This window comes from Aulostomus chinensis, chromosome 2 (assembly GCF_037954235.1).
Source record: "Aulostomus chinensis isolate RoL2024-O1b breed Wild chromosome 2, RoL_Achi_v1.0, whole genome shotgun sequence".
NCBI lineage: Eukaryota > Metazoa > Chordata > Actinopteri > Syngnathiformes > Aulostomidae > Aulostomus > Aulostomus chinensis.
The window spans coordinates 31,177,001-31,198,062 of NC_141321.1; the positions used below are offsets into that span (position 1 = coordinate 31,177,001).

A 21,062-nucleotide genomic window follows, 5' to 3' on the forward strand; every position below is an offset into this window, starting at 1 on the left:
GGAGCCGCTGGTTGACGCGCTCGTGTTCGCTGGATTTGTTTTCAATGTACATTTTTCAACAGCGGTTAAAATTTATTACCGTGTTTTGTTTTGTTTTTTTCAACATTTTTATTAGTTTGGTACTTGTGTGAACATCTTCAACAGAATATTGCTCAATGTGCAATTACCTCTTATCTGATATTATTTTCAGCTGTGGGATTTAGGATACAATATTCCACAGTTATATGAGATAATATCTTTTTTTTTTTTAACCTCAATTATACAATATTTTTTCAGACTGTATTTTTCATCATGCATGAAAAATATTTGAAGTCGCACCCTGGGAAATGTGGTATTGTGATGGAGAAATGATTAAGATGGACACACGGTTTGTTCCGAGGCTTGAAGTTTTGGTGAGATGAGAAATAACATTTAAACCAACTGTTGTTGAGTCTGAGCACGTCTTTATTCCTGCAAGAGAGAAATTTGTTCAACGCACAACGAGCAGTTGCTGAAGAAGAATCCACAGAGTACAGAGCCCGTTGAACTCGTATTTGGTCTTGTCGCTAGGCGTTCTGAGGGCAGAAAGAAAGCCGTCATATGAAAAGAGGAAATAGAGGTTGAACTCTTGCCGGCTTCCACGCCTGCCAGACATGAACATTTAGGAAGACAGGAAACTCATCGCCTCGATCCAGAAACAGGAGGTCCAGCACAAGATGTTTTTCAGACATACGACCGTCTCCAACTTAAGGTCACGTCACCACAGAGTTCAAACATAAAGCAACACAGTGTGATCCTAAATTTTTTCCATGACAGCATACATACACACACACACACACACACACACACACACACACACACACACACACACACACACACACACATATTCATATATATATATCCTTACTACTTGCTGCTTAAAAGGAGCTTTTAGTCTGACAGGAAAATAACATTTCAATTTGTGAAAGTCCAACATGAAGAACCATCCTACCTTGAGTGGACACTTGGGCCTGGTATCCACTCTGCTCATTGCCATCTACTGTTGCTCTTTGACTGTTTCATATTTTATTGGCATTCAGTTTATATTGGCTCTGTTTCTATTAGATGTTCAGTGAACATAGAGCATAATAGCCTGTTTTAGTGCAGAAAAAGTGGCCATGATATCCTGACTCCGCTCATCCAGTGGGGACTTGCTGTTGGGGTTTGGAGGCGCAATAAAGTTGTTTTGGTAAATTAACAAAGAAAACTGCGAGATACAAAGAGTAGTGAGTACATCTCCTGTACATTAAAATGTGTAATTGTATTTATTGTTTTCTAAATCTAATTTTATCTAACAGAACTAGGAAGTCTCCCACAGAGCTGCCCCCTCGCCTCCCTTTGTGTATTTATGATGTGTGTGTGTGTGTGTGTGTGTGTGTTATTGTTGTTGTTAAGCGTTTCTGCGTGCTGTCAAATGTAATTACCCTTCAAGGAATTCATGACAATGGCTTAAGTAAACTGATGTGATTATTTCAGTGGACGGGGGTTAAGTTGTGCTGCATTGTTACACGATGAAAGCATCGTTGTAATTTTGCGTGAAGGTGCTTCGCTGGGCTCTTTCAGATAAACAATGCTTTAATTTAATTTGATGCCAGGTCTCAAAACTGCCTGGATAATTACATTTGAGTGTTTTCATGCATCTTCCCTATGAACAACACATTTTCTTATTGTCAGAATCACACGCAATCAAACCCAAACAGAACCCAGTTTCTAATTTACCCAGGATTATTTGGAATATCATGGTGCAATCCTCTTCTCCTGTCAGTTGAAATGTCAACACGGTTGATGAAGATGATTCCAGAGGTGCAAATAATTCCACGTCTAAATCTAAGGGAGCTTTCTTGAATTGAGAGAGAACTACAATTTTTTTAGGAAACAACGGTGCCGTCGTGCAGGGGCTAGCACTGTCGCCTCTGGCTGGGTTCTCCCTGGTCTGTGCGGGTTCTGTCCTGCTGCTCCCCTCGTGCCTTCTAGATTGGTTGCCGATGTCTTGACACAATAAATCTGATCTCATCACTTGATAACAAAAGTTGGGACAGAAAAGATTTGATTCAAGAAAAATCGGGCTCGAGAAACAAAGCTGATGTGTCGGCGGTCTGAACGTGGCCTGCGTATCTTCAGTTTTAGTTTTTATCATCCAGTATGAATGTCACAGTTGCACTTTCATGGCCTGGTAGAGGGACTGCACAGTGCTGGGACAGACCCCTGGGTGGCTTTGCTGAAGGAGTATATTTAGCTTGAAGCTAAAGAAAATTAATGACTGCAAAGAAAAGCTACAGGAACAAAATCCATTTGTCCATTTGTAAACTCTAAAGCACATCATCTGATGTAATCCACACCTTCTTTATCCAGCGTTATGCTCAGATTTGATCTCAGCTTAAAACAAATAAAAACCCTTTCAGTTGGCGCGACTGTGAGGAGCCCCATCTTAGTAAGCTAGCAGGTCAAACTCGACGCTCACAGTTTGCTTGTTTTTAGCTCAAATCAAGTTGTCCAGATTACCAGATGATGCGCTCAAGTGTTTGTAGGCAGATGTTTTTGTGGCAGTTTTGCTGTTTTTAGCTGTCGGTCACCCTTAGCGTCGTCCATTAGCTTCAATCTAAATATACGTGGCTGGCTCTTTCTGCATCCTGGGGTCAGGGAGGGATTCAAAACATCCTCATGACCTCAAGACACCTGTTAATCAGAGCCTCAAAGGCACGCCATCACTTTAATAATGGTCCATGTAAGCTTTCTATTAACAACCAGCTTCTGCAGCTGATGGAATATTCAGTTACAGTCATATAATCCATGTTAATTCTTGCAATAAAACTACATCAGAACACGGTCTTGTCTTATCATCTACTGTACCAGTGTGACGTTACTGCTGGATGCATTGAGCTTTGATTATTTTTATTAATTGTAACCATTTCAATCGTTCATCCTTTTTTTTTTTATATAATTCTGATATCCTTCTGTATGTACTGTAGTAGCATATCCCCTCCGCCGCGCCGACACGGTAGTAATCACTTGATTGCGTGCAGTCTCTGCAGGTGTCAGTATGACAGCAGCCGGTGGGAGGGACTTGATGCCCCCAACTTCTCATTTCGTGTCCCACTGACTCTCCAGCCAGTCGCTCTGGTCCTGCTTGGAGAGAAGACGACGACATCAGCAGCAGCAGCAGCAGCAGCAGCAGCACACAGATCCGGGGAACACCATGCATCTTTGGCTGAACGGACGTGTGGAGCCGCGTATAATTTCCATTTTTGATTTTTGATTTTCGCTTCTTCTTTTTTTATTTTTATTTGATTTTATTTATTTTTTTAATTTTTTTTTTTGGGGGGGGGGCTGTTTGATTTCTCTTTTTTTCACCCAATCTCTGACGCGCGCAAGGACACTACAGCATCCTCGGCTAGAAACGCTCACATAGAGCGTCCTCTGTAACAGACGCACCACCATCCTCCTTCCTACCTTCCTCCTTCCCTCCACTCCGCTTTCTGTTCCAGCGCAGAGGACGTAGGGGACCTCTTCTCCACCATCCGCCCGGAGACATGGATCTATGGTTTCATTCGATCCGGATTTGCTGGTGGCGGGTTTTGTTTCTGATGAGTATTTTCCAGGACTATCTGAGCTCCATGCTGGACTGCCCACCGACCTGCAGCTGCTCTCAAACAGAGATCTATTGCAATAAGTCCGACAACGGCAGGTTTTTCCCTTTACTCGCCCTGCAAGACACCGGGAGCAACGGGACAAGTGTTGATATAGCAGAGTTGTTCAAAAACATCACCTCTATGTAAGTAGATGCGGATTTTTACCGAGCATTTCTAACCCGTGGATGCGTAATTGATCACTAGCGAGGCTTCACCAGTGGCTCCTCTTTTCACCGCGCTGATTTTAACTTGTTGGTTGTTTTATTTTTTCATCATTATTTTTTTCAATATAAGGCTTCTGACTTTTGGCACTTTTTAAATGAAGTGGCTGATGAATGATAAGAGATGATAAGCCTCGTGGGTGGTGTCTCCTTTCCACCACCACCCCCCTGCATAATAAGACCTTTGCAAAGCTGGTAGATGAGGCGGCCAACAACTTCATCTTGATTTTGTGTGTGTGTGTGTGTGCGCGCGCGTGTGCGTGTGTGCGTGTGCGTGTGCGTGTGTGTGTGTGTGTGTGTGTGTCCATAAAGTTGCTCCTCCGCTGCAGCGGTACCGCAGGCCTTCACCGCCAAACGGCAGACGGATGTTGCGGTTATCACCCATTCGGCTGATTCCCGTCCGCATGTACAGCAACTGCTCTGACAGATTGCGCTAAATGGAACAGAAATAAATGGCGCAGTAAGGTCAAGCAGTTACATTTCACCCCCGCATCCTCTTGAGAACGACGCGACCCCGACAAACTTTATTATGTCCAAATGACGCGTGAACGTGTCACTTGTGGCTTTTTTCCCTTCTCGTCTGCGAGGTGAATCTACGGCAGGATGCTCAAGGCAAAGAGGATTCATAAAGGCTTAAAACAGAAGGAGCTGTGATGACGGCAGAACCCCTCCTCTCACCCACACACCCCCGAAGTACATTCTACATCCTCCCTCCCCCATCTCTCTCTCTCTCTCTCTCTGTCTCTCTCCCTCCATCCCTCTCTCTCTGTCTCCCTGGCTTTCACTCTCTGGCATCGATCCTTCCTGCCAAAATCAAAGGTTTCTTTCTTGAAAAGTCAGGCAAAAAAGGCATTAAAAACCACCAGACGTCTGGTGTCGATGAGGCTGATTTGCATGCAAAGTAAACATCCCCCACTGGAATTCCCTGCACGGCTTCCTCCGCCCGTCTTACGCCACAAAGGACTTCTCCTCCCATCACTTTTGGTATCCCGTTTACCCTTTATCCATTTGAGGGAGACAACAACTTGCATTGTGACATGGTTCATCGCTTTGCTGTGCCACTAGAGGGTAGCCTGGTACCCCGTATCCAGCACCAGCCAGGCGCCCTTTCCCAGTCGTTTAGCCTACGTGACTGTTTTATCAGACTTTTCCAGTCAAGTCAGGCACAGAAGAGGCAGCAGATTTAAGACTAGCAAGGAGGTGAGGAGTAAGGGGTAACAGTGCACTATTAGTGATTAGTGTTCCTGTCGTTTATCATTCATCTGTGTTTCTCTACAAGCGTGAAGCCATGCACCAGTTGCCTCCTTTGCCTTTGAGAATCCTAATGTAATTGACCCAGGACTAATTGTGCATTTCATGGCTCACCGACAGCCTGGTTGTTTTCTTGCTGCTCTGCATGGATGGCGTTCTCCACCCAGCACCACCACCAGCAGCTCAATGTCGGCCCACCAGACACTCAACCCCCAATGTCACCTCAGCGTGCACATCAGCTAGAAACATGTGCATTCAAACGAATTCCAGATGATTCATTAGTCATTCATCATTCAGTGGATGTACAGTGGTAAAATTGTTTTTAAAAAGGGAAAAATAACACCTAGTTAATGCTTAATTAACTGTTAGTTAGCAGCTAAATAATGAGCCTTGTATTTTGTTTTCTAATCGTGTTCGTGGTAATGTTAACGGAAGGAGAAACTGGGGGAAATTGGGGTGACGTGTGTCTGAAGGGATAGATGGTTCCCAGCCTACAATAAGGACAAGGACCATTAATAAATAGTTAATTAAGCTGATCTAATACTTCTTCAGCACTCATATATCATTAAGCTTTAGCTGATGATTATGAAAGTGCTACTTCATCCAAAATGTGTATTTTGCACTTCAAGTACTCACAATTAGGTGTCTTGTACAGTTTTCCTCCATTGCATTACTTCTTTGTGACTTGAGAATGCAGAAAGAGCCAGCCATATATGTTTAGCTTGAAGCTAGTAGCAACTGATGGCTACCCACAGCTAAACTGTACAAAAATGTCTGTGTACAAATTCTCAAGCGCTCTGTCAGGTATAATCTATCTCTTCTTTATCCAGCTGTCCATCCATCATCCATCTATCTTCGACCTCTCATCCGAAATTAGGTCGTGGAGGCCAGCAACTCCAGTAAGCAGGGAACCTGTAACTTCCCTTTCCCTTGTCACATTGGCTGTCTCTAGGGGATGGTGAGGTGTTCCCAGACCAGCATGGAGAAGTAGTCCCTCCTCCCAGTCCTCAGTCTGCCCCGCATCTGTCCAGTGAGAGATGAAGGTCACAGGACCACATCATCATGTAACATCAAGCAGCAATGCATTCCTCAGCCCCCTGAACTGCAACCTCCCACCACCATGACGATGGCGCAAAATCCTGTCCATGAAAATCATGAACAGGAGTCGTGATAAGGCCCAACCCAGTTGAGGGCCAGCCTCCAATGGAAACAAGTATGAATTGTTGCCAAGAACTCGAGCGCAACTCCTGCTTTGGCCATGCAGAGATTTGATGGCCCCTGAGCCCCCCCCCCCCCTTCTCTCACAGCAAATCCCATAGTGTCCCTCCAAACCCTCAAAACACATGCAGACCTGATTAGCAAACTCCCAGCCCCTCTCTAGGATCCTTGCAAGAGTGAAAAACTGGTTGGTTGCTCCACAGCCAGGGTGGAATTCACATTCTTCCTCTTTTAAGGTTCAACCAAACCCTCCTCTTCAGCACCTCGGAGTTTCCCAGGAAGTCTGAGTAATGTGATGCCCCTCTAACTGGCGCATTCCGTCCTGTCCCCTTTTTCAAAGAGGCAAACCACTCCTTCCGTACTGATTTGGACCTCCACAAAATGTTGAAAATGTATGCCATCCAAAACAGCCCCTCAATCCCCAGAGCCTTCAGCATTTCTGGACAAATTTCATCAATTCCAGGGGCTTTGCCACTGTGGAGTTGTTTGGCTACCTCAGTTACTTCCTCCAGGAAAATTGACATTGATTCACCATCTTCCTACAGCTCTGCTTCTGCCTGTTAAGAGAGTGGGCCCTTCGGGTTCAGGAGTTCCTCAAAGTGTTCCTTCCTTCCACTGCCCGACTATTTGCTCAGTTGAAGTCAATAGTGTCCCACCCATGCTGAACACAGCTTGGATGGTTCCCCACTTTCCTCTCATGAGGTTTTCCAGAAACCAACTGATAGTCCTTCCCAATAGCTTCTCTGAAGTCTTCCAACACCTGCTGCTTTGCCTCAGTCGCAGCTCCAGAAGGGGGCCTCGTGGCTGGGTGTCCATTTCTGAACCATGCTGATTCTGGCCCCTCGCCTTAAACCACTTTGCCAAAGGAGACCCTACCAAGAGCACAAAGCTCAAGAAAACCCAGGACCCACGGGGGCACACAAACCTCTTCACCATGATAAGGTGATGGTTTCCAGAGGGGAGGCTGCTGTATGCTCAGTAATCCTCAGACACTTTGATTTAAGCTAAAAACAAAAATATAACACTTCTGGCACTCGTTCACGGTAGCGTAGAATCAGAAGTGTTATATTTAGTGTTATAATGCAGGAGGAAAAAATATCCTGAGCTCAAGAAACTTATTTGAGAATATATCTGTAAGGCAGAATGCACTTTTGGGGTGAAATACCACTTTAATATATCTTTCTTGTAAAGTGTTAGCCAGGACAGTTTACATGCGATCCAATAAGTGATGAAATATGTTCAGCGTGTAAATGAGCAGTTACTCCCAGTCAATTTATTAGACCAGAAAGCATGTTCCATATGATAATTATAACCTGCACAGGTCTATTAGTCATGCAGTCGTCCCTGTCCTCTAAGTACAGTGTGAGATGGAAGCATTTCTGCTAACAAGACGCCCGTTTCATTCATCATGTGAAAGAAAGGTGGGCACAATTTATGGAGATAGAAAACTAGAAGCAGGGCTCCTGACGGGGACTGTGGGAGGAATGGCCAACCAAAGAAAACTGCCAAGTTCAGATAATAGTTTTCCAGTTCTCTTACATTGGAGATTCATCGCATCACAGTTTGAAGTGGATAAGATAAGGTCTTGCTGTGATACTTGAAAAAGCGGTTTTCTGAGAGCAGCTGAAGCATTTGATGGGTTTGTGTAAGTGTGGCTCCGACTGCAGGTGTGCATTTGTTTGCTGAAGTCAAATCAGCGTTCCAGCACCTGGTGATGACGTTTTCCCCGGATTTTCTTTCCATTCTTGTTACAGCTTGATTCGTGAGGTGAAACCAACATTAACGGTCATGACTGTGTTGCCTTCATTAGGTGTTCAGGGAAGAATCACCCATGTGGCCCCCTTATGTCCCCCATATAGATTCACCAGCATACATGGACTCGCTCTTATAACTGTTGAAGTTGGAGCAATTACTCCAATTTATGCAAAAAGAACATCTTTAATGGTGTGATAGTGATCCTGTAGGGACTTGTCTGTAGTCACAAATATTCACAGTCATTAAAAAAGAAAACTGCAAAGGCTGCCTGATATTTCTGAAAGATTTCTGAGGATAAAAAGAAAAACACCAGCCCTTTGTTCATGTCATATTGCAAGAGAATTACAAGGTTCCCTGTGCCCTCACTCAAATTAACAGTTTTAAATTTCCTAATTCCTTCTCTACTTATCTCCACATTCTTCTGCATCTTTTAAAAGGTGTGTGTGTACGTTATTTCCCAAAGAAAGCAGCACTTTCACCCAACTGCTAGGCTTTTAGCACTCAATTTAATGCTCATACATTTGACAGATTATATGGTGGTGTATAGATTTATATATGCACCTCCTCCAGACATGTTTCAGCCTTCACTAAAGATAAGTGTCTGACATGGATTTTTGAGAAAATATTTAGTTTTTTTATTTGCACTTGTTTGATTGACACCTCACTGAGGGAAGCAGAATATTCAGCAAACTCCATTTTTTTTTATATGCAAAACCATCGTATATATTTGGGGATATTTCCAAACATGTCAGAAAAATGCCTGTTTTTTTTTTGTCGTCTTCATAGAGATCGATGTGATATTTGTAATGAAAGAAATGACATAAATGCCACGTAAATGAAAGGGAAACAGAAATATTGGAACCACTCATATCTCAACATGCTCCAATTTATTGTAAATTCTCTGGACAAAAACTTGTCTTTGGTTAAAAAATCAAATCAGTGAAGATCTCCTCAGATTTTTGTGCAATCCTGTTACATAAATGAAAAAAAATCCTCAACCAATCAAATGTATATGCACAAAACTTTCCCAAGATATTGTAGAAGAAGTTATTGGAACAATTGTTGGTGCATAAGCCCACAAATGTCCAGCAACGCCAGTACGTAATGGTGCTTTCAGATCGGGCGCGGTGTGCTGTAGCCTGCACCATCAAACTTCATTCATTATTTATGTGTTGCGTGGTGCGAGAGCAGACTCGGCTGTGTCGAGCTGAGTGCAGTGGTAGGGTTGTGCCGCCAGCCGCGATCCTCACTCCCCGACACCTACCCTAAAGAGACGTGCTGCCGACAGATGCTAGCATACAGCGGTTTTGGCCTCCTTGTCACTCTCCCATGCCATGATCACGACTTTGAGTCCATTGCTGCAGTGTGTTAACCCCTGCAATAAGAACCTCCTGCTAAATGCAGGAGGTTCTTCTTTTCCTTACGGAAATAGAATCTTTACAGAGTTTTGCCGATGCCGTGTGGTTGTGGCCTGGTTGGGTTTAGCTGCAAAAATCCCTTTGTTAGGGTTCAAATGCAAACGAGAACTGCTTAAAATACCCCCAAGTGGCAATTAAAACACCAGTAACATGGCTGCCAACTTCCTTCGTATCACAGAACGTCCTTAAAGGAGGTGACGGTGGAAATGTGACTCCAAGAAATCCATCCCGGGTTGCAACACGGAGCAGAGGGCAAGTCTCCAAAACAAGTGCAATGTCAATGACGCTTGCAGATGAATGTGAAATCAGCCTTTTAGTGCTCAACTCTGCACGTACACTATCCTGTGTAGTGCTCATCCAAGAGAAGTACTGATGAGTGAAATACATTCTGGAGTGGAGGGGGACTTGAAGCAAACAATCCATTAGCATCAAGTACTGCTGCGCTCCAAAATCAGCAGATTTCTCTCCACAGGTCAACAGTGACTCCAAATAAGACAATCAGAAAAACTAAGCACAAACTCATTTACTTGCGATAGTTATTCACATCGTACTTTAAGAAAATTTGTTACTGGTGTCCAATCCAAATTGCACATCTTATTCTGAGTGGTTTTCACTTGGGCGCTCATTAGGAAACTTTCTTTAGATGTGTACATAAATATTTATGTCTTCTATTCGCCTTTGAAAAGACCAGACAATCATGAGTTTGGCATCTCTAATGTAAACTCTAACTTCAGTGGAGGAGATTTATACTGACGTTTAAGACTGCCATCTGTTTATCTGCAAACAAACTCACTTCTTCATTGTGCGTCAGTGGGTATGAGTGTTGCCAAATATGACTCGAAGTTTATCATTAAATATATTTAAATCCTGATCGTCCAGTCAGTAGAAGCCTGTGTCCTCATGAGGGACCTGAGCCATCTTTTAAAGGCTCAGTTACATTTATCACGGTCACTTTTAAATCTAGAAGTCCCAGATTGAAGGATACAAATAGGATCTCTGGGTTTTATTTCATTCACTGAACCGTGAAGAGTGTCCTCTCACTCATCCTGAACTCTGAATGTTGATTTAAAAAAGAAAACTCAATTTCTGGATCCACACAATGACTTTATATATATCCGTTGCAATCAAAAATTACCTGAAAGCTTAGATGTAATTTCAGTCACACTGCTTCATTTACATAATTTGGAATTGATCTTTTTTTGGTTATCGAATGCCCTAACCATCGTTACTCTGCTCCAACGATTGGACCTTTTTAACTCAAGATTTCACATGAAACATGAAGTGGTGAAAGAAGAATTCTGACGTTTAAGTACACATACCAGTAGCGGAATGTAGAAATGGTCACCACATCATGAAGTAAAACTACATCAAGCACGAAGCACTTCTGGCAGGGCCACAGCAGTCACGATGCAGACTTTAATTTTATCATCAGAATTTGATTGATTTGGTCTGATAACATTTTGGAAGTCTAGAGGAGGCTATGCAAGAGAGTCCAGTTAGCAGAAGGCAAACTGGAAGTAGGCATCTCATCCAGCACGAGTCTCTGGTCCTCTGTGTGGTCATCCTATAAATCGTGAGCAAGGCCCTGAAAAACTGGCTTTCATTATCTGAGAGTTTGGTTCAACGACGCGTAGACGTCAGAAAGGTGACCCCAAGTTTTTGTTGCTCCATTTTAAAAAGTATGTTTTATCAATAAAGTAAAATATTCATGTCAGAAACTAAAGCCGTCATGTAACTAGAACAAGAAGTGCAATAGTTCCCACTGAAATGTAGAGGAGTAGCAGTATAAAGAAGCATTCATGGTCAGCAAAGTACTTGTACTTCAAACTGTACATTTTCCACCACTGGAAACCCGTGAATAAACCGATATTGCCATAGGAATTATGTCAGATGAGAGGAAGATTGGTGTAGAGTGCGATGTGTAAAAAGTGAGCTCAGAAAGCAGCCGACGCGCTGCAGCTGTACTCCAGATATCCAGCGCTCCTAACCTGGATCAAGCTTGAGCTGTGAGAGCCAATGACAGAGCAGGACACTGGCGTCATGCGGAATATTAGGATGTGGTTGTTTTTCATGAGACCGCTGTGATTGTGTAATTTTTGGAAACACCCTCTTTATTCTCTCCTCTCCCTCTCTGGTTGCTGGCTGCGGATCCGTGCGGTCTTGACGTTATTTGCTGTGTCACTTCTCACACGTGTTGTCTTGAGAGTAGTTCGGAGGCCAGACAGACTCGTCGGGGACTTGTCTCGGTGAAGGGTCGTGTGATGTGTGACCCCCTGTCGCCGCTCGGTCATGTAAACCACTTAAAGGGTTCCAATTCATGACAGCGCATCATGTAGTGTGAACGCTGGAGCGATCTGATGAAGTCACAGAGTGGGAACTTGGTTTTAGGTGGCCTGTGTGGGCTGTGAGTGTGTCCCCTACAGTAGGTCACTCCTTCCAGTATGCGGCCTTCATGCGTGTGAGTGAATGATCAGTGAGCTTTCTCACAATAGTCACTTCATATTAATGAGAAGAATGAATAAAGGAAGTCCATATAAGGGTAAGGGAGGGCCAGTTGTATCAAAAAAAGGATAATGCAAAAACAAAAAAATCAATGTACTGAATTAATGTCCTCATTTCCAAACCCCCCCTTACTAAACTCTCAGCTCAGGTCGCCACCATCAGGGTTGCTCTGCTATGACTAGAGAGCTCCCACCAGACCCGCAGAGGACGTTCTACATATATTACATAACTGTCCCCGTTGGCCACGGCTTTCACAAGCTGTCTTGTAGCCCTTGTGATGGTGGACCGATGTGTAGACTCGGTGGCGTGAGTGTTTAGCCCTCAAATGGAACACCAGGACTGATTAGTTTCATCCCAGCATGTATTTATAGCATGAGGTTTACTGCTAGAAAACTGCAGTTCTCTTTAAACAAAGGCAGAAAATTAGGTGAGCAAATCCGAAATGCATTCATGTCTTTACACACTGTCTTGAATTAATCCCACCCACATCGCTCACACACTGTGAGCGGAGGGGCAGCCTCCATGTGCTTTTTACTGGACTACCAGAGGAAGCAGAGAGGTATTGATATAGAATATAGCATGATGAACGGCTCCCGGAAACAAACGACTCCTCAAGGTCCAGCTCCTTTAAAAAGAGTCATTAAGTCTTCACCTAACAAAGTGGAGTATGTAGGAAACAATGGATCTTACTTTCCCGTGGCAGAGATGCTCCTCACTCACAAGATCAGGTTTTAAATTTGGAGTGAGACGGTACCTAAGGAGTCGTTCGTCTGTCAGAGCAATGCAGATGCATTTGGTCGGTGAGCTCGTTTCAATCAGAGATTTTTTTTTTTTAAATTCATGAATGTTGTTCATTTTACCTCACATATTTCCTTGCGTGCTAATCTGAGGCTGCGTTCGTTGTGCCCTCTGTGTTGGCCGTGATGAGGACATCCACCTCTCCATCCACATGCACTCACACACCTTCGTTCTCTTCTCACTCGGCTACAATTATTTATTTTACAGCCGTCTCCCCCTTGTTCCTCATGCACTTTGTCAGGTACAGATGTCACAAACCTAGAAATCAAAATTTCGCACAGCAGAGCAGAGAAGAATCTTCTCGATTTATTCGTATTTGTCACCTTGATGTTTCTCTTTGCTGTTCCGGTTCACTCTTTCTTTTTTCTTTTTGGGATAAGAAGATTTTCGAAGCCTCTTGGGGTATCTGTGTGTTATCTGTAGATTTCAGTATGATTTTATTATTTGGAAACACAAATAGATGATATCTAAACCTCACTTAGCTGCTGATAGCTGCTCGAGAAGAATGCAGCTGAGAGCTTTACACCTGCATGTCTGACACCAGCCGTGCTAATCTGCTTCATATCTACCAGAGAGGAAAAGAAACCAAGCATATTTTGTTTTCTTACCGCACTGCTGATGTACTTTTATTGTTGGAAACAAGTTTGTTCATTGATTTTTGAGCAGGGCTGAGGAATGTTTGAATTGTTTGATATTATGGCAAATACAATACCTGAGTTATGAGAGCAAGAACACATCCTATTATATCACAGCTCATTTCCCCGTGAAAGTTCCAATTTCTGCGCACACTCAAACTTTCAAGAAGTTTACTTGAGTGAAATAGTTAAAAACAGGCAAACTTCTGATTTGAATCAGTCAACTATCTGATCAAATTGTTGTAAACAACATTTGGATTCAGACCAGACAATATATTCAGCACTTGGCAGTGTTTCCGTGCTCGGCGTTATCTTCATACACACAGACCTCATCTGTACAAAAGTAAGTATTGACGTTCAACAGAAAGCCGAATTTGCAAATAACAGTTTGTAAGAAGCAGCAGGATAATAAGTTGTTTTAATCAGCTCTTACAGTATGATGGTATTTATATAAGAAAAGGCAAGTCCACAGACGGGGGTGTGGCTCCAGACTTCCAGCCCGCTAAATATTGTGTTCTCAGATCTTTTAAGGTGCCTGTTAGTTATGGGCCCGGAGAACCGCTCCCCTTCAATGGCACTACTAGCTGAGATATGTGTCATGTATTCAAGCCAGACACCCGAACATTAAATAACTTTAAAACCATTTCTTATTAATCACGTCTATAATCCACAGCCGGCTTAGCATGGATGGGAAATACCTTCTAGAATATAATACAGCCTCTGTTTGTCTTCCGTCTTCAGCGATCCCTCACAGACCTGCATCTGTGTCTTGTTCCTGTCAATAGCCTTGATGGAAATGCTCGCTTTAACAGAAGAAGAGAGGCAGGGGGGTAAATTGTGACCGTCCATTTTGTGCCAACGTTCATCCTTCCTGATAGGTTCGCAACGTGCACTGGACTAACTAAAAGACTGAGATTGGATATTCAGCTTTTTATTTTAGGCTTTCGGAAGTCGCAATGATTTCGATGAGAAGTAGCAGGACGCCAGGTAACACCGAGTCAGAACCTGATGTCTCCACGACTGAAATAACTACAATCTTTTTTTTTTAAAAGGAAACCGTGACTGCAGTGCTTGCTTATGCAGGAATGATGCAACAAGGAGGTTTTTGAAGGCTGCCATCGTAGATTAATATGAAAGCTATTCAGATTCATCTATTAATTATCGGCCAGTCTTAAGCAATAAAAGGACTTTCAAATCAAACTGTTGGCTTGTGGGATTCGGGTGACTTCTTCAACCTTCAAACTCCTCCAGCACATCCCGTCCCAGAACCTCATCACTTGTTCAGCTACCCAGTAGCTTGCAAACACACTCACTGCCAGTTGGTCCTCACCCTGTAGACCCCCTGCTGCCTCCATATTGCAATGCTCACCTCAGGCAGTGCACGATGGGCTCCTCTGTTATAAGCATATCATCAAGTTTGCATGAACCTGTCTTTGTGGAAAGTGGGTCATGGCTGCCATCTGAGAATTAGGAGGAGAGAGCGGCACTTCGTTCAGATGCTCTGCATGCATTGATGCTGAGAGAAGTCCCGACCATGTGACTGACCCAGCTTCTCCCACGCCCCCCTCAGCACCCACCACCACCACTTCAACTCCTGCATCTGCAGGCAGCCCTCGCGCTTTAAAGATGCATACTAATGAAGCGCCTTCCTCCCCTTTAACAATCAAAAGATGCATTGAGGATCGCGGGTTGAAAAATACTGAAGGCTCTGCTGTTCCAGCCAGGACTGTTAAAAGAAATGATTCTCTTTTCTTTGGGCCAGCAACCCCCCCCCCCCCCCCCCCCCATGCACCAGGTCTCTTACCACCCACCACCAATTAAAATGTAGTATAATTGTCCTTCCTTAATATGAATGCATTAATGTTTTACTTTGAATTATTTGTTTTTCTGTTGTATAATTTAAAAAGCAAGTGACAGAATGCCAAATAACAGATTTGGTTTAATTGCACATTTTGAATTTCATCATTATCCCTAAAAAAAAAAAAAAAAAGCTGCATGAATAAAAAGGAGCTTATATTTGTGTTAAGCACAGGCAAGGGTTAGCAGTGTGACATGTATCGTGGCCGTCCGACGCCGTGGTTCCCACTTTTCCCATCTTATGTATTCAAGGTGCAATTATATAATCACTCAGGCGTTCTGCTGTGCGTGAGGTTCTCTGAGGCTAAAATCATTAGATGTATAAATGATCCTGTCTGTTTGGTTCAATGGGCACAAGTAGATCTACGTCATGTGAAGTGTTTGTAACTCTGAAGACTTCTCAGCGTATCAGTGACGTGTCCAGACTGGAGTCTTTATTAGCAGTGACAGAGTGACAGCTGTCTCATATGAACCTCCGCAGGCTGAATCAGTAGATCCACACTCCTCTGTGAAATGACTGGATCTCCACTGTCCTCAGTTCGCTGGTAATGTGTCACATGTCTTGCGCCAGCTCTCATGTATTACTTCCATGCTGCTGCTGCTGCTTGGATGGTATCATGTGTACAATACGCGTCTGTGACGTTGCACATTGGCCATCTAATGAAAATAAGTCGGGAAGCCCATTTCCCCTGAGACACACGTCCCAGGGCATCCTGACACATTTTGATTACATCATCAGTGCATTGTACATGTGTTAGCTGGTAGGGGGGGTGTCTGTTGTTCGTGTAAGACATTCTTGCATTTAGTATGACATCATTACATGGAGTAACTTCATGTCAGCGTGCTCAGCGCTGCAGGGATGCGACACTTCTCAGGTATTTAGCTGAAAACCCATTCAAAAGTAGACGAGGGAGCCTGATGTCCAACGGTGCTCACTTACCTCCGGGTTCAAGGACTCATTCCTGTGCTGCTCTACATCGGCAGTAAAAGTTGCAATCAGAAATCTTTATATCTTAAACTTTACTCTTTTGCAAATTGCCTATTCAAAACATGAGAGGAGAAGTGTCCTCAAAATCACCCCCAATGCTGTGAACTTCCCTTCAAAGTAGAAAGCCAGACTCCTTTATTACTATTATTATTATTATAGTTTAGTTGGAGCTTCATGGAAATTGCTTCCAGCACCTCTCGACCGCCGCGATAGAGAAATGCTACTTAAAAGTCTTGTGGCGGTATTCTAGGGGCTTTCTGGTGACATTTAATGTAGCTTCTGGTTTTAGAGAGCAGATGATGCCTCAGCGTTGCTGCTCTATGCAGCTGCCTTTGATTCAGGAGAGCTGGAAATATCACACACTTACCAATTTAAACCGCAATTTGTGTATTGTTGCACTCAAATGGGAAATAATTTACACGTGACTGACTCGTGCTTCGCCGTTCCCCCTATTTTTGCCTTCGTCTGAACAGTTTTCAGCTATGTTGCGCTCTACCTGCTGCTGCGAGATATCTACCGCCATACATGCAGCAGACAGTTTCATGTATAATCAGGTATAAGCTTCACTGAAGCTTTATTACAGTTAATCGTATTTAAAACATGGTATCTGTAGGCTTAGTGGAGCTACTCTTAACTCCTTCTTCTCTAGGATATTGACGGATGATTCATGGTGTGAGGCGAATGTGTGATGGCGGCTCTTTCTCTTCTTATCTTGTTCTCTCTCCAAGTATGACTCTGTATGTGCGTGTGCGTGTGCGTGTGTATGTGTGTGTTTCTCTATCACTCACATGCCGTTAATTTCCTTCTTGATAACTTCCTCCCATGCAGGTGAGGATGTAGGTCTAACCCTCACATTGTCCATCATCACACTGGCTGACTGCCACCAGATGTTGGACACAAAACCCCGCCCACCTCCTCCTCCTCCTCTTCCTCCTGTTTCTCTCTGTCTCTCTCTCTGTCTCTCTCTTTTTCTTTCTTTCTCACAGCACCAATAAAGCACTCCAATTAGTATTCGTGTGGGATGTTTTGTGTGTCAAAAAACATCAATCATGTATTATCAAGTAGGATGAGTCACCCTGTCCTCCATGTTAGTGATGACTGGCAGAGCTGAGGGAATATTTCTCACTGTAGAGGGTTTAAAGAATTAGCCACTGTGACACCCTGGACTGTTTCCATACTGGTTTATTTGTTTAATCTGATTTAACGCCACTTCAGAAACAAGCTAGCCAGGCCCTATAGCGCGCTCTACCTTCTGTTTTTCTCTAAATGAGACCCTAGTATTATAGAATGAGCATTGTTCTATATTGAGCAATACATCAAAGTTGTAAGTGAGGCAATCACCTCATAAGGTAATAAATCAAGTGAGAAGGAACTGACTTCTCTTCACAACCAGAGGAGTCAACCCCCTGCTGGTCATGTGAAAGAATACATGATCAAGGCCCTTCCATATTCGTTTTAGTATTCGTTCCCAGAAACTTCATCCCCTCCCATTGTGTCTGTTTCTCAGTGACGTTCAGCCATGTTCTCCTTTGTGATTAGTCATGCTGCTCAGCACACAGTTCTGCTTTCGGAATGAACTGCTAATCTCTGAGATTACTTCGTCTGTAATTCCTGTATTGTTTGTTACTCCATTGAAATCTTTGCTTCATCTCATAGCTTCTGTTGTCCACTGGAGCTTGAGAATCTCTCCCAGCCTCCCTTCTCAACAGAAGGACTCTGACTGCAGTGCCATCGTGGTCAAGTAGTTGGGTTTGTTCACCCTGGTTGGGGAGTGGGTGTCAACGTGATCCAAGTGTGAGGGACCCCCAGGCACGGCTTCGGACGGGAGAAGTATTGTGGGGTTTGGTTTGGCGTTCATGAAGTGCGTGGGCATCCCAAAGGGAAGGGTAGTGTGAAGCGGTGCCGTCACTCTGCTGTACGCACTCTGACTGTTATTGTGAAGAGTCCTGCTCTCAGGGTCAGGTTGTAGATTTGGTTCCCTATGGTCCTGAGTTCCAGGCTGGGTGGGGTTGACTGTTTTCTACCCTCACTACAGTCATTTTTCAGCTTTCTGAGCAGTGCGGACCCAGAGAAACAGCACATCGGAGCACAGCAAGTTGCCCTCTCGTGCCCTCAGACCTCCATTAACTTTCCATCTGTGCAAACCCGTGAGATCAGTCTGAGTTAATATGTGCTCTGATGTTTGGGTGGTAAACATTCCTGATGAATTTTGTGGCCCTTTTGTTTAGCGCTGACCGCCAACCCCGTCAGCAGTGAGGAGACGATGAGACTTCATCACCCCCCCTTAATGTTGGACCCCATGTGACTCTGAATCACGACTTCTCCTATTCTGAACCAAGTGTTTTCGTTCTCACCAGACCACAATCATACCACTGACATTCTTATTTTTTATTGGCTTGTAACGGGGCACAAAGGAAACCAATGTTGCTCGTTTGTGTTGGCTGATTTTGAGTTGTTTTGTTCCAGTGAGATGTTTGAGGGAGTTTCTAGCCCACTGACTATGTTTTTTCATGTTTTTAAAAAAAAAATTTTTATGTCTGCTTCCTCTCGGCTGCTGTTGAATAAAGTTGTTGTTCAGCAAGACTATTTTTAATGTTTGTTTTAATAATTTGGGAATTGCAGCTGCATAAATATAAAGTGAAATGGGAGAATGAGTATTTCCCAAATAAAGCCAAGTGGACAGATTGCTGTTGGACTCCAGTAAAAAGTAGAAGCTTCAACATGTTTGTGTGAATCTGTTGAACTAAATTAACTGGTGTTTCACCAGATTACCAGGGGACATGGCATTTGCATTAACAGCTGAAATATTAAGTGATATTACACTGAACAGTGCATTCATATGTAAAAAATTCAAGCACAAATTAGCTTCCAGTCAGAGGTTACGTTGCAATGTGAATTAGATTATCATAATAAAGCATTTTCGTTCTTTCCCTGTATACAGTATTTCAGCAACCAATGCAAAAAAACAAATGAAATATTTTAAATATTTCTTGTTGCTTCCGACAAATGTTGACCTTACACAGATGTAATGAGGACACAGCTCTCAGCAAATGTAATTATCCCATATTTCATGCACTTCGGGAAACAAAGAGGATGGTGAATAATTTATGTTGTGCCCACATACAAGTCAGTGTCAGCAGGGCTAAACAACAACAGCCAAGAGTCCATATACTTACACAAGAGGTGCCTTTTGGAATCCAACTCATGTGATACTTTGGTCAAACTGACCGAATTGATGAGGAAAAACTGTGTGTGTGCACTGACGAGACGTCACTCACGAGCAGCGACTGGTGGTGGCAGCTGCCTATATCTGACATTGTGAACTGCTGAGGCCTCTTGTTCCTGGGACAGCCATCACCTGTCAGCACAACGGATTCACTGTTCCCTCCTGGTCATTTTAATGATCAACCCTTGTGTTTGTGTTCTGAAGATTTCTGTGCTGTTGTTGTTTCAGGGCACTAGAATCCTTTTCACTGAATAATCAGACGGCAAACCTTTACAGTAAGGTTGCATTAATAACTGTAGGAGTCCTAAAAGCATTACTTTAGCACAAGTAACCTTTTTTTTTTACTACTCCTGGAGAACTTCCCCAACTCCCTCGACTAACGCTTGAACTCCTTCATCCCTGCTTCCCTCAATCTTTCCATCTATCTCTGCCTCACCCCATAAGCTTAACACGAATATCATTATAAAATAAATACTTGAAAACATTTGTTAGCCTTCTACAGAGTAAAGGTCCACATGAGGGCCCCTATGAGTTCAAACACACGGGGTCCCAATGTGGCACTTTTGGCACACCTGGCCTGGGCGTACCTTGAACCCTGGTGCTTTTGAGTTCCAGCCCCTTTATTCATGCATCAGTTTTCAGAAAGAAAAAAAAAAAGTTTTAGCTTGAAATGAAAACCTTCCATTTCTGTGTATTCAGACTTCCTCGACTCAGTGCCAGTAGCACTCCCACTGATTCTGTCTATCAGGCAAAATACATCAGTGTTTACCTTTGAAAGAGACCAAAATCACGCATTTACTCCAGGAGTCGCTTTATGTTTGGTTATGGCCTTCTTGGCTTTTTCATCCTTTTTCCAGCGTCTCCATTTCATTTGGCCCAAGATTTAAGTTAACTAACAATAACTGAGAATTACCGAACAGTCAATGAGGCACCGTGACTGTAATTTCTTTTGAATGTGTGTGACTTCTTCACTGTGAGGATGTTCGGCAGCACTAATAAAGCATGCTGGGGATGATGACGGCCACCTAACAAGGCCTTATGTCTCCAGATAGATAAATGAGATGACAGCGCGTGTCCCCAAGTTACCCTGTCTGCTTGGATGAATTAGCAATGGGCTCACGGTCTCTCATTTTGATAAAACACTAAATGTGTATGAGAGGCCAAGAGAGTGTGAGTGAGTGTGTGTGTGTGTGTGTGTGTGTGTGTGTGTGTGTGTGTGTGTGTGTGTGAGAGAGAGAGAGAGAAAGAGAGAGAGAGAGAGTGAGAAAAGCAGCTACTCAAATGGAAGCAGGAGGGGGAAAAAAATCACAAACAAATCAAATATTCAACAACCTTGAGCTCCATCTCTCCCCAGTTCCTTTCCAGTGGATGTAATTGGTCGGCTCTGAAGACTTGTGTGAGAAGTGTAGTATGCGAGGACCAGATGTTGTTGCATTTCACATCTCAGTCAGAAAACAAGGAGGCAAATTTAAGAGGAAGTTAACCAGAACTTCTTTTTCTGCCCTGGTTTCAAGAGTTTCTTTCAGCCAGTGTGATGGGATTGTAA

General features: G+C 43.4%; 1 protein-coding gene across 1 annotated transcript in view; it reads left to right on the top strand.

Annotated features, from left to right (window-relative positions):
* The first annotated feature begins 3,229 nt into the window (after positions 1–3,229).
* The window catches only part of ntrk3b (neurotrophic tyrosine kinase, receptor, type 3b), a 203,138-nt gene continuing 185,305 nt past the window's right edge, over positions 3,230–21,062 (top strand). The window contains exon 1 of the mRNA XM_086189931.1: positions 3,230–3,790. Within this exon, the coding sequence (XP_086046057.1) occupies positions 3,549–3,790 (242 nt within the window). The 5' untranslated portion in view covers positions 3,230–3,548. The remainder of the gene's footprint in view (positions 3,791–21,062) is intronic.